This window comes from Nomascus leucogenys, chromosome 5 (genome assembly GCF_006542625.1).
Source record: "Nomascus leucogenys isolate Asia chromosome 5, Asia_NLE_v1, whole genome shotgun sequence".
In the NCBI taxonomy this organism is placed as follows: domain Eukaryota; kingdom Metazoa; phylum Chordata; class Mammalia; order Primates; family Hylobatidae; genus Nomascus; species Nomascus leucogenys.
The window spans coordinates 74,710,357-74,723,152 of NC_044385.1; the positions used below are offsets into that span (position 1 = coordinate 74,710,357).

General features: G+C 41.6%; 2 protein-coding genes across 11 annotated transcripts in view; both read right to left on the reverse strand.

The window, feature by feature from the left end:
- RCBTB2 (RCC1 and BTB domain containing protein 2) overlaps positions 1-12,796 on the reverse strand; it is a 56,050-nt gene that overhangs the window by 14,381 nt on the left and 28,873 nt on the right. For 7 of the 10 annotated variants that reach the window (XM_003270076.3, XM_012506940.2, XM_030813385.1 and 4 more), the window contains 6 exons: positions 12,073-12,228; positions 11,694-11,844; positions 9,217-9,383; positions 8,504-8,662; positions 8,261-8,368; positions 7,094-7,236 (listed from right to left, as the gene is read on the reverse strand). The exons of 1 other annotated variant lie outside the window; for it this stretch is intronic. In XM_003270076.3, the coding sequence (XP_003270124.1) occupies positions 7,094-7,236; positions 8,261-8,368; positions 8,504-8,662; positions 9,217-9,383; positions 11,694-11,844; positions 12,073-12,228 (884 nt within the window). Of the gene's footprint in view, positions 1-7,093; positions 7,237-8,167; positions 8,369-8,503; positions 8,663-9,216; positions 9,384-11,693; positions 11,845-12,072; positions 12,229-12,796 lie in introns of those variants that run through there. 2 more of the 10 variants (XM_030813386.1, XM_030813388.1) reach the window with 2 other exon arrangements.
- LOC101178599 lies at positions 207-4,520 on the reverse strand. Its single transcript, XM_004088131.3, has one exon. It carries the CDS (start codon positions 3,168-3,170, stop codon positions 2,547-2,549), a length of 624 nt encoding a protein of 207 aa, XP_004088179.1. The 5' UTR covers positions 3,171-4,520; the 3' UTR covers positions 207-2,546.

Here is a 12,796-nt window from a genome sequence, read left to right on the forward strand (position 1 = left end):
CACGATTGATGAGGAGATAGTTCTCAGAACAATTTTTTTTTTTTTGAGACAGAGGAGTCTTGCCTTGTCACCCAGGCTAGAGTGCAGTGGCACCATCTTGGATCTTGGCTCACTGCAACCTCTGCCTCCCGGGCTCAAGCGATCCTCCTACCTCAGCCTCTGTAGTAGCCGGGACTACAGGTGCAAGCCACCACACCTGACTAATTTTTGTATTTTTTGTAGAGACAAGGTTTTGCCATGTTGCCCCGGTTGGTCTTGACCTCCAGAGCCCAAGTGATCTGCCCACCTTGGCCTCCCAAAATGCTGGGATTACAGGTGTGAGCCACTGCACCCGGCCTCAGAACAATTCTTAATGGAAAACATTGTCTTGTTGATCTGGAAGTAATTTCTTTTCCATCAGAATAAGCCACCATACAGATTAAAGGAAAATGGTAAACTCTTTTAACCCAGGGGAAGTCCCCATCTTGATTTTGCTACAGCAGACAATGGTACCAGCATCCTCAGAGACTTAGGCTTAGAACTTCAGGGTCATCTTTGACTTCTCCCTCCTCATTTACCACTTTCTTTAGAATATCCAGTTAAATAACAAAGATGCTTTCTTTGTAATGTCTCCCCTCAGCCACCACTGGGGGGTCAGGCACATCCCGCATCTGGCCCTTGTAACAGCCTCCCGGGTCTCCCTTGCCTTAGACTCTCTCTTCTGCCCCAACTCACACAGTGCTGGCAGGTTACTCATCCTCTTGAACACCGTTCTCATCAGAACTTTCACACGGGCAGTGGCTTCTCTCAGATAAAATCCTGACACAAGACATAACTCCATCCACGATTTAGCGTCACCTCTGTACAGACATCTCACAAGTCAAGTTTGTCCACACACCCTGTTTCAACAAACAGGCTTTCTCATTGCCCTTCAATGTCTTCATACATGGTTGTTCAGGAATGTTCTTTCTCTCTGCCTTACAAACCCTACCCATCTTGTAAGGCCCAGTTCAAACTGCCCCAAGTTTGAGGTCTCCCGCTCACCTGAGCTCCTGCAGCACTTCCTGTCCACACCACTCCAGCCTGGCCCTGTTACTTTATGTATCCGTTTCACCTGTTCAGCGAGATGGCCAGTTTCCGGCAGGCCTAATCACTGGCTTAATTCTCTCTAAGCACATAACATGGTGTCTTACTGAATGTAATCTATGGGTCACTTTACTGACTGAGGAAGACTCAACAACACAGAGCAAAGGTTGTGTAGGACCCTACTGACACGGGCTAGCACCTGAAGGGTGAGGATGGTCCTCTGCTGCCTCCTTTATGCAGTTGCTCTCAAACCAGGAGGGAGGTGTCATCACAGAACCTGGAGCTTGTACCGGCTCGCCTCAGAGGCTGACACATGCTGTTCTCATGTGCGGCAATTTCACTGACTTATTAGAGGATCGTTCTTAGCCCTTGAAAACTACCCACAAATACTAGAGGAAAGAGGCTACGATGGCCCACAGCGGAGAGCTCAGGATTTGGGGTCAAACTTAGGTTTGTTTTTTATTTATTTCTTTTTTTTTTTTCTTGCAGCTCCAGCTCAAAGGAAAACAAAAACTAGGTTTGAATCCTCGCTCTACCACTAGGCTGCGTGACTAGGGGAATGTCACTTAGCACCTAGGAGCCTTGGTTTCATCACATTGCAAGGCTAGTGTGAGAATCAAATGATAAAATGTTAAGTGCCAACCAGGCACAATGTCTGGGTGCAAATGGTTGCATGACAATAGAGGTTTCTTTACATTATGACGACTACTCAGCCTTTTAAGTGACAAAGCATCTTTTAGGTAGAGACCATGTATTTCTAGTGATCAATTCAGATTTGTACGACTTTCCCTAGAAGAGTCCTTTCCTGGTATTTGCAGAGTTAGGCCAGTCCCCTGGCCTAATCCAGTGCTGTGCAAAAGAACTGTGCCAGATGGGGAAAATGGTTACTAATATTTGGCTTCTCAATCAGCACCATTCTTTTCAACAAATAAAGAAAATGGGAGAAGGAAATAGAATAAACTTATTCAAAGAGAAGTACGTCCACTGTTACCATCGATTTTACTGGCAAGCCTCCTAAGTTACAAGCAAATGTGAGGATAGCGACATGGTCTGTCTTCGTGGCCTGGTGCTGTGGGCAGGACACGGGGCTCAGAGTCAGAGTGTAGTTCTAGGGCCATGTTACTTAAATTCTTATAATCAGCTTTACCATCTTTTTAAAGAAAAAAAAGATGAGGGGGAACAGGATACAGGCAGCAATCCTCTCAAGGTTTGTGGTTTTGTGTACATGAAATAAGTTCCTTGGCAGAGCTGAGAACTGAAAAAGGCTTCCTTCCGTGACTAAAAGTGTTTACCAGCTGCTGCAGGAACTGTGGGCCCGTGATTTAGCTGAGGAACTCATGATTTAGCTGGAGAGAGAAGTCCAGATCTGTGACTTTGCAAATAATTCCCAAATGACATCAGTGTGGCCCCGACTACAAGTCTCCGGTGAGTAAGGAAAAATACCTGGGGGCTCCTCAGGGAATATTTCAAGTAAAAGAGAATTAACTGGGCCATGTATGCTTTGGACTGCCCAGAGCTGTGGAATAAGAGTCTGTGAGGTGGAGATAAATGCAGGACCAACATGCAGGCAGAGCTGGAGACGGCAGGATGGCAGACAGCAGCATCGTACGAGGCCTGACAGGGACGGAGGCCAGCGCCGGGACTGGAGGGCAACGAGGCTTGCCAGGAACAGTGGCGTCGGCTTCAATCCAGAGCCGAAGGGTTCTGATGTGATCTGATGTGATAGGCAAATGGGAAACAGCTTTGTAAACAGGGCCATGATGTGAGGAAATGCTATTCTCAGAAAGACTGACCTGGCCACAGTGGTGTGCAAGACAGGCTGCAAGGGAGATAAAGAACAGTCTGGAAGGCTGGCTGGGGAGGCCAACCCAAGCTAGGTTGCCAAGGAGTAATGAGGGTGGCCTGGATGTTAATGAAGAGGGAGGGAGAGGAGCAGAAGGTGGCCCAGAGGATGAGTCTAAGAAAACCCCTGCCTGGCAGTGCTGAGGGAGGCAGAAGCCGTGCTGGTCAGGTGGCGGGTGTGGGGGCCAATGTACAGATAGCTGAGCAATTAATAAAAGGAAAAAGGGCCATCTGTGTTTGAACCACCTCAATTGTAAAGCCATCTGGTATTCTCTGGGAGCAGGGGAGGTTAGGGTAGCCCAATGAACAATGTGGAGATAAGCATTTGTGAACTGCTCTTCCTTTCTTCAGATTTTAGCACTTTGCAGTGACCTACTAGGCAAGGACTTCTACATTTTTTGGAATCATTTCTGTGTCTTTTGGGGTAATGTTCTATGAAAAATGTCAGTGACTGGAGCACAACAGCATCCTTCACTGATCTGCCCAACATCAGAAAAGCCAAATAATGCGGTTCCTATGTTCCCTTCTGAGATGTTTGTTATTTGTTATTAGCGTCCATGAAAGGGGGTAGCCTCTGCCCGTAGAGCAGCTGGTGACCTGAAGTGGGACACTACTCTCTAGAGAAGGGCTGGGACAGACAGAGCCAAAGGGTCGGTCAGGGAAGGCCACGTGATTCTGCCCATCCCCGAGCATGGCCTTGTGACGTATACCTGGCACACCCAGCTCCACATGGGAAGTCGGGTGGGGCGCGGATTTGGTTGGCTGCAGTAGCTGCTACAGGGATGAGAGTGGAGAAAGTTTAGAGGGTACTTTCAGGTCTAGGCTTGTGACCCAAGCAACCGCTAAGGAACCCTGCCATTGCCTAAGGTCATCATTGGTTTTTACACTGGACTCCTACCAAGCAGCAAACACCAACGTTCCAATTTTCTAGTCAGACATGCGACAGACAATCACCATCAACTGAGCTAACCTTTACTGTCAGGATGTCGGGCGTATTTCACACTTTATTTTGTAGCCAATCTTAATGGGAAAAAAAAATCACTACATGTTGATAATAAACAGGTTTTGTGTCACCTCAAGGGAATGATCAACAACAACTGCTGAGGTTATTGGCTATGAAGTACTAGAAATGAAAAAGCAGAGACTGAGAAAGAATAGAAACCAGAAAACCTTGAGGAGGGGTGAAAGGTCATCTGTGAGGGAGAATAATATTGAAGAAACAGCAAAGATGACAGATCCACAGCAGGGATTCCCAATGCTGGTTTTGTAAGAGCCCAAGTATTATACCAACTACCTCAGAAGTCAAAGAATTCTCAGAAATTCAAGGAAAAGTTAGCTTTACCTCAGCTTAGTTTAAAATATGCTGTTAGGGAACGTTAAGAACAAAGATACAAATGTTGGTCAATCTGTGCCCAAGGTACTGAAACTTCAGAAAGATTGGGAATGACTGGATTAGGAGACGACAATCATTTTAATCATTAAACTTATTTTTATGTAAACATAAATTGCTGACAAATATCAGTATTCTCCATCATAAATAAAATCTTTGTCTGGGAGAGATTTTAAAAGGTTTCCCTTGGATGGTTGTTCCAGCAAAGAAAACAATATAGACAGATTTCCCCTTTCCCACTTCTGTGAACAGGTAACTAAGAACTGAAACCCACCCCACCCTACATTCAGTCCAGTTCCTAATTAGTCAGGCTTTCCTGTAGTGGGCCGCAGAAGAGTCAGAAGTACGGCTCCAGGGTTCCTGAGGGATAAGTTATGACATATACTTGACTTTCCCATCCCTGGAAAGGGTGGAGAAGTGCAGAACAAGTCCCAGCACAGACCTATAAACCCCTCCCTCGGAATACGCCTGTGATTGAGTGCCTGGTTGAAACTGTGCAAGTTCAGAAACCACCACTTGAAATTCAAGTACAGAAAACTGAGAAAATCAGGAACATCTCGTTTAAAACATTCATCCATGATTTTTTTTTTTTTTTTTTTTGAGACAGAGTCTCACTCTACTGCCCAGGCTAGAGTGCAGTGTAGCAATCTTACTGCAACCTCCACTTCCCAGGGTCAAGGGATTCTCGTGCCTCAGCCTCCCAAGTAACTGGGATTACAGGCGTGCACCACCACGCCCAGCTAATTTTTGTATTTTTAGTAGAGACAGGGTTTCACCATGTTGGCCAGGCTGGTCTCAAACTCCTGACTCAGGTGATCCGCCTGCTTTGGCCTCCCAAAGTGCTGGGATTACAGGTGTGAGTGCCTGGCCCATCCATGATTTTTATAGCCAAATTATAATTCAAAAATAACTGTAGTTTAAGAAGACAGAAGTGCAATAGATAACTCCCAACGTCCAGTTAAGCAACTTGGCACTCACATAGCTTCCATTCCCATTACCTGCTTCTCTGCTACTTTTTCTTTCTCCCACCTTGATGCCCCACAATCCATCTGCCCCAGTGAGAACCTGAACCAGAAGCCTTGGGTGATCATTCTGGATCAGGGACCAGCAGTGCAATGCAGCAAGTCACTGGTGGGCAACGATGGCAGATTCTGTGAGACCAGGGACGGATGTGCTAAAGTTCTGGGTAAGTGTAGGAGCACCATAAAAAGTAATGGGCTAGGCCAGGCGCAGTGGCTCACACCTGTAATCCCAGCACTTTGGGAGGCCGAGCTAAGAGGATCGCTTGAGCCCAGGAGCTACCAGCCTGGGCAATGTGGCAAAACCCTGGCCCTACAAAAAACACAAAAATTAGCTAGGTATGGTGGCATGCTCCTGTAGTCCCAGCTACTCCAGAGGCTGAGGTGGGAGGATCGCCTGAGCTTGGGAAGTCGAGACTATAGTGAGCAGTGATTGCACCACTGCACTCCAACCTGGACGACAGGGAGACTGTGTCTCAAAAAATAAAAATAAAAAAAAATGGGCCATACAAATCCATCGTTTTTATTTCCATGCCATCTTTATTTGATCCTTTAACTCTGTTTTTGTTTAAATGTTAAGTGTCCCTACCAACTGAGGCACTTTTGTGGTTATTCAAAGCCTCAGGACTGTCCCTTCTCTTCTGAGGAGCTCTAAGCTACAAGATATATGAATGAACAGCTGCAGGCATCTGCCTGCACCACCTCCTGCCTCCATTATTGTCCCTCCTCCCAATTCTGAAGGGGCCAGGGTCTTAAATTTTAAGGTTTTTGGAGAAAAAATTTTATTTAACCTATAAAATTAACCTATGTTAAATTGGTTAAATAAAACTTTTAAAACATAGGTTAAAGAAAGTTAACCAAGTTCATAATACTCAAATGAAAACTGAGGCAGTTGAAAAATGACAATTTGGTTCTTCATTTTCATTGTTAAGTATTCCAACAGAAAATTAGAAAAGAACTGCATATAAATGCGAGCTAATGTGTTTGTCTATATATTTCTTTTAAAATTAAATATAATAAAGATATATGCAGTAAAAACAGCAGCATTCATTTCTACAATGACTGCAACCCTGGTTTAAAATAAAAGATACTGAAACGTTTTTGCTCTATACTACTGTCGAGAAATGAAAAGTGAAAAGGCAGCGATCTGACCATGTTTGAGAAATTCCAAAGGCTTTCAAAAACATCAGAATAACGTGGAAACTAATTCTGGATGTGCTAATTACATAACACAACCTTGCGAACAAGTGCACAAAAGTAAATCTTAATTTCCTAACCATTTTACTCTTCCTCGTAGTGACAGCTTGGGAGTTAAAGTAATGAAATAACCCCATCCTTTTCAACTGCCAAATTTCTATGTAGCTGAGTGACCAGCTTTATACCCCATGCAAGGTACCTTTTCCTAAGCCAGGGAAGAGCCACCTCGAATGTTATTGACACCCCCTTAAGAATGTAAAACAGGAAAAGGAGGAGGGCAAAAGGGTGATTTGTAAGGTAGAAGAGTAACAGAATAGCTGTTGCAAGTTTAGTCACTGCAGTTTGCTTAGAATAGCTGTTGGAGGTATAGATGAAACATGGGTAAGTGAAAATAGCATATTTAACATACAATCAAACTCCCCAACAATTCCAAAGCCAATTTTTCTAAAGGAATAAATACTCTTGTTATATAATATTCTAATACTAGCAGTACATTCTCCACCATTCTCTATATATCAAAGTCCTGTTTAATCACAATCACCAAAGACCAGTGTGGGGACTGTGAAAATGCCCATGTTACCTGTCCTTTTCCACAGTGACAGGAGTAGGATAGGACTGGTTGCTTTTATTGCCAGTGCCCAACTGCCCATAAGAATTGGCGCCCCAAGCATACACTTGGCCTTCATCTGTTAATACTAATGTGTGTGCGTAGCCACAGGCGACCTGGAAGGAAAAAAATCCACTCAGGACTGCAAATAGAAGTAATTATTTCACTGCTTCCACAAAGTAGGTTAAGAATCAAAAACGAAAAAAAAAGGAAGAGGCAGCCTACCCGTAGTAGAGGCAAACATTAAGTTAACCAACATCCTTCCAGAACATGTGGGCCAGAACTGCAGTAAGATTGCCATGAGTCCCCTGGCGTGAGCACCTGCCCCAGTTCACTGGAGCTTTAATACTCACAGAAATCGAGGGGTATGAGGGGAATGTAAGAAACAGACACTTATATTTTTTAAATAATTATTTTCTTTTTTGATCATAAAAGTAAAACATGTTCAATTTGAAAAATATAGAAAAATATAAATATAAAAGTACTCTGAAGATCAGAGGCATTTTTTTTCTATTTCTATATAGACATAGAGATATGCACCTATGGCATTTTTTTACTGACCATGTTGTATAAGCAGTTCTGTACCTTGCTTCATTTTACTTACCATTACACATAGCAGTTTCCCACATCATTAAAAATTCTTTGTATACAATACATCATCTCCAGCATATATACTTGGCATAATTTATCTAATCATTAACTTATGATTTGATTAGTAAATTCTGTTACACCTATTGTTTTTTATTAAAGTTATCCTTTTTTTATATGTATATGTATCTTCTTAACTAATTCTATAGACAGTTACAGGAATTGTTGGTTCCTCAGGGAAATTCCCTAGGAGTAGAACAACAGGTCAAAAGGCATAAAGGCTTTTAAGGCTCTTGTACACTATGCCAAAGCTTCCTCAGGAAAGCTTGTAACAATTTATATTCCGAAAGGTATGTGACAGTGCCCTGGAACAGAAATTTTCTGAACACCTGCAATTTAATTCAAGGAAAAAGAGATTTAACCTTTACTTTAATGAAGACATCCAAGCAGCTAAACTTTTCATCCTGCCAACAAATCTATGTTTTTAATACATTGATATCTTTGCCAGTGAAGACTTAAAAATACACGCACACAAACTGACAGTGGACGTACCCGCTGGACACGGATGCCTTGCAAAGCTGCCACTCTGCAAGGGGTTGGCTGGTTGCCACTGTTGCCAAGTCCGAGCTGCCCGTTTCCGTTGTAACCCCAGACATAGACCTGAGAGAAAATGAGACCCTCAATCCTCTCAAGACACAAATGGCCAGCAAGTTGTCTGTTATGTGGGACATACCATACTGGCATGAGACTGATGTGGCAACATGGTTTTTAAACGATGTAAAATAACTTCCTTACCTCCCCTGTGTCTACTACTGCCATGCAGCACATCTGCCCACATGCTATGGTCACAACTACTTTATTTTGTAGGCAGCCAGTGACTCTTCGAGGGATTGGCTGATTAACTGTTGATCCAGATCCTACCTGCCCAGAGTTGTTATAACCCCAGGCAAATACCTGTTTAAAGGAAAGATCAGTAAATGAAACACATTAATTTATAAAGTGTCTCAACTGGACACTGACATGTACTTGTGGCACCCAGTCTTTCCTCTCAAAGTGCTTCACATTCATAAATCCTCATAACACAGGCAGAGAAGTGTTTACAAAATTCATTTTTACACAATGTACATGATTTTATAAAATTAGGTTATTGGTGTTATCTATACAAACAGTAATAATTACTATTAAATAAAACGTAACACGAAAGTATCTACTTTGCCCCAGCCATCTTTTCCAGCATTTGGGGATTTTTCTTATTGCAAATAACCTCTTTACTACAGCAACAGAGAAGGAACAATACCTCCTTTTAAATTTTGCAATTATGGAAGACCTTACTACGTACAGGTAAATGTCACAACATCAACACCCTGACTCTGAATTGGTACCAAAAATAAGGCTGAATTTGAGGGAGGTGGTTATTTTAATCAAATGATTGTATTTCCAGGACTACTATAGAAGTCTACATAATCTTACTGAAAAAAATCAATGAGCTTTATGCTGACTATTCTCACCTCTCCATCAGATGTTAGCACCAAAGAATGGTAAGACCCACAGGCAACTTCAATGACTTGTTTGTTTGACAAATTAGTAGAGATATGACAGGGCACTAAACCATGATTAGTTGTCCCATTGCCCAGCTGGCTATAAGCATTATGACCCCAGGTAAAGACTTCTCCTTCTGAAAATAAAAAGAAAGACAAGCAGTTTTTACAACATCTACTTCGTTATACGAAAATATATGTAGCACAGCTTCCACAAATGAAATATAAAAATTCAGGTGCAAAAAGCTAGTCAACTTCCCCATTCCACCAAAGTCATTCTACAAAAGAATCTATTTGGAAAGTATAAACTGCATTCTACCTCAAAGCAACAAGGTGAAATTTAAATGCATGCAGTTATAATAACTGGAAAATAAGTTTTTAATAAAGAGCAGAGAAAAGGCTGCTGGGAGTAATAGCAAAAACATTAGAATGAAGTCAAAAGATTATAAGGCCACTTAACTCCCCTGGGTCTTAATTTCCTTGTCTTTAAAATAATCACCAAGTTGATTTTTAAAAATCTTTGTTATTATTTATTGGGTAGCACAATATACAGAAAAGTTCATAAAACATATATGTACAGTTTTATAAATTATAAAGCACACACCCATGTACTACTACTTAAGTCAAAAAATATAACCTTATAATCACCCCCCAAAAGGCCCTCACATATGCATCTTGCATACAAATGTTTAGTTTTTCCTGTTTTTGAAATTTAAATAAATGGAATCATACAGTTTGTACTCATTTCATCTGTATTTTCCAGCATGTTGTCCCTTTGTGTTATATTCTGAATAATGACTTCTCATTTGTCTTCCAGTTTACTAATTTTACTAATTTGCTGTGTTCAAACTGCTACAAAATTTGTCCACTGAATTTTCATTTTGATAATCATATTGTTTTTTTGGATCTTTTCAAATCTTCTATAATCCCTGCAGATTATCTTCAAGCTCATTTTAATTTCTTCAAACAATAAATACAGCTGTCTTATAATTGGTGTCTGATAATTTTAATGCCTGATATTTAGTAATCCGTTCTTGCTGTCTGTTGTTTCTTCTGGTTCCCATTCATGGTACCTTGTCTCCTTGCATCACAAGCCCCCCTTATCTGCAGGAGATACATTCTGAGACTCTCATACTGAACCTGTATATACTGTTTTTCCCTATATGTATATACTTATGATAAAGTTTAATTTGTAAGTTAGGCATAGTAAGAGATTAACAACAATAACTAATAATAAAATAGAACAATTACAAAATGTACTGTTCACAATGTCACAGATAGAAGATTTGTTCTTACCATAAATCTTAACAACCTCAGCATGGAAACTCTCCATTTTTCATTTAAAGCAAGAACTGTATGGTTTCTCTTTGGCATATCCAAATTGCAAGCATCACTACTCTTGCACTTTGGGGCTATTATTAAGTAAAATAAGGGTGACTTGAACACAAGCACTATGAAACCAAGACAGTCAATCTAATAACTGAGACAGCTACTAAGTAACTAACCGGTGCGAGTGTCTACGGCAGAGATGCTGGACAAAGGGATGATTCATGTCCCAGGTGGGATGGAGCAAGACGGTGAAGTATCACCCTACTCAGAATGGCACACAATTTAAAACTTATGAATTGTTTTTCCTGGAAATTTTACATTTATACTTTCAGACCACAGTCAACTGCAGGTAACTGAAACCTGAGAAAGTAAAACCAAGGATAACGGAAGACTACTGCATATCTGGTTATCTCTGACTATGTGCTGCCTATTGCCACTGAACAATTATTTTGGTTAATTCTCTCAGGCCTAGGATAAAGGTGCCTTCCCCTAGAAAGGATCTGCATTAACTTCTATCATGCCCTTAAGGCACTTGCCATCCAGTACCTTGAATAAATTCAAGGGTTGAGATTTCTTGGACCGTTCAGTCTTCATGTGAATTAAACTACAAATCCATGGTTACAACCTTTTGGGGAGAAGTTTTCTTTATTTTCTTCCTTTTTTCCTCCTTGCTTCACTCAGTGCAAGGAATTTTTCTAGTCAATCCCTTATGAAGTGGCTAATCCCTACTACTAACGCCAACTACAGCCATCAGTCACTCTTTAGTGTTAAGAATCACAGAATGCTAAGAGTTGGCGGGGGGATTTTAGACACAAGGTTTAGTCTTTCAATTCATACATCAAGAATCCAAAGTTCAGACAGACTTGCCAAAGTCCACAATCAGTTCGGCAGTGTTTACTGGGCTTATAGCATTGTCATTCATATATCTAAAATGCCAATGATTCCTGGATTCCATCTGCCACATCACCTTATGCTGGCATTCAGATACATTCATGTTTTATGGTATCCAAAACGTAGTCAATTTCACAGGAAGAGCTAGCAACTCTCAACCAGTTAAACAATGTTCTCAAGGGCAGCTGCAAATAAAGCTGAAATTCTACATGGGGTTCCTAGGTTACCTGTTGTTGCAAGGACAATATGTGGGCCACTCCCATAGCTGAGGCAGGCTATTTTTTTGCCATTTAAAGAATCCAGTCTCCGAGGTTCAATGGTGCTCTGGACGTCACCTAACCCCAAACAGCCACAGCAGTTTGTGCCAAGCACAAAAATCTATGGGAAAAACCACTGTTAGTTCAAGCAACTCTATTTCTAAAAAATCTATAAATTACATCCAAACAGGAATCATCTTCCTTAAGCAAACTGCTTCTTTATATAATAAATAAAACCTAATTTCCATGCTTTTTTTTAACCTTTTATTCCTTAGTTCCCCCAAGATCTTCAATTTGGCAAATCCATTTCTAAAAACGTGAGTAGCTGATTTATTTTCTTCAAAATTACCTCATCATTTACTGTAGTGTATAAAACTTCATTGCCAGCACTGCCAAAGACACAAGCCTGACGAATTAACTGTAGTTCTTCCTCAGAACAAAGGGAAAAAATTGGCCACTTTCCCACATCTAACATCTTCAAAGACGACAGAGTAGCCTGTACTGGCTGAAAAGGAAAAAAATATATGTTGAAACGACAAATTAAAAAGTGAATTTTCTCTGCCCCTTCAGTTCTGCAGAAGAGGGCAAACACTGGTTTTGGGAGGAACACACTGCATGTATTTTTGAGAGGCCTCTCGCAGCTGCAGGGATTGCCTCTGCCAGCTGCTTCTGGGTGGCTCACAGCCATCGAGCAGCGGAGGCCCGGATGGAACCAGGTCTCCCCTACTCGTTGTCCTCAAGGCCACAGGAGTCATCCAAGGGTGGGCTTCTGGGAACTGAATGTTCAGCAGATACTTTAAATATTGGCTAGGTCTTAAAAGTAGCTGTGGAAACTAGGCTGGTTGTAAAAGCGAGAGAGAGAGAGAGAGAGAGAGAGATGCCATGTCATCTGCTGCCTAAGTCAAGAACAATGCTTGGTAAAGAACAATGCTGAAAGTGACACCAAGGAAATGGTCCGAAGTTTTAGTTGATGGGCAAGCTTTACCTGGCCTTCAGTTTGAGGAACTGGTGGGTTTCCTCATCCCTCAAGCAAGTTTGGGGGTTGGCAGGAAGAAACACCCAGAAAACACATG

Excerpts from the sequence above, each read along its gene's own strand:
- LOC101178599 (XM_004088131.3), bottom strand. The coding sequence starts at position 3,170 with ATGGCTTTACAATTGAGGTGGTTCAAACACAGATGGCCCTTTTTCCTT.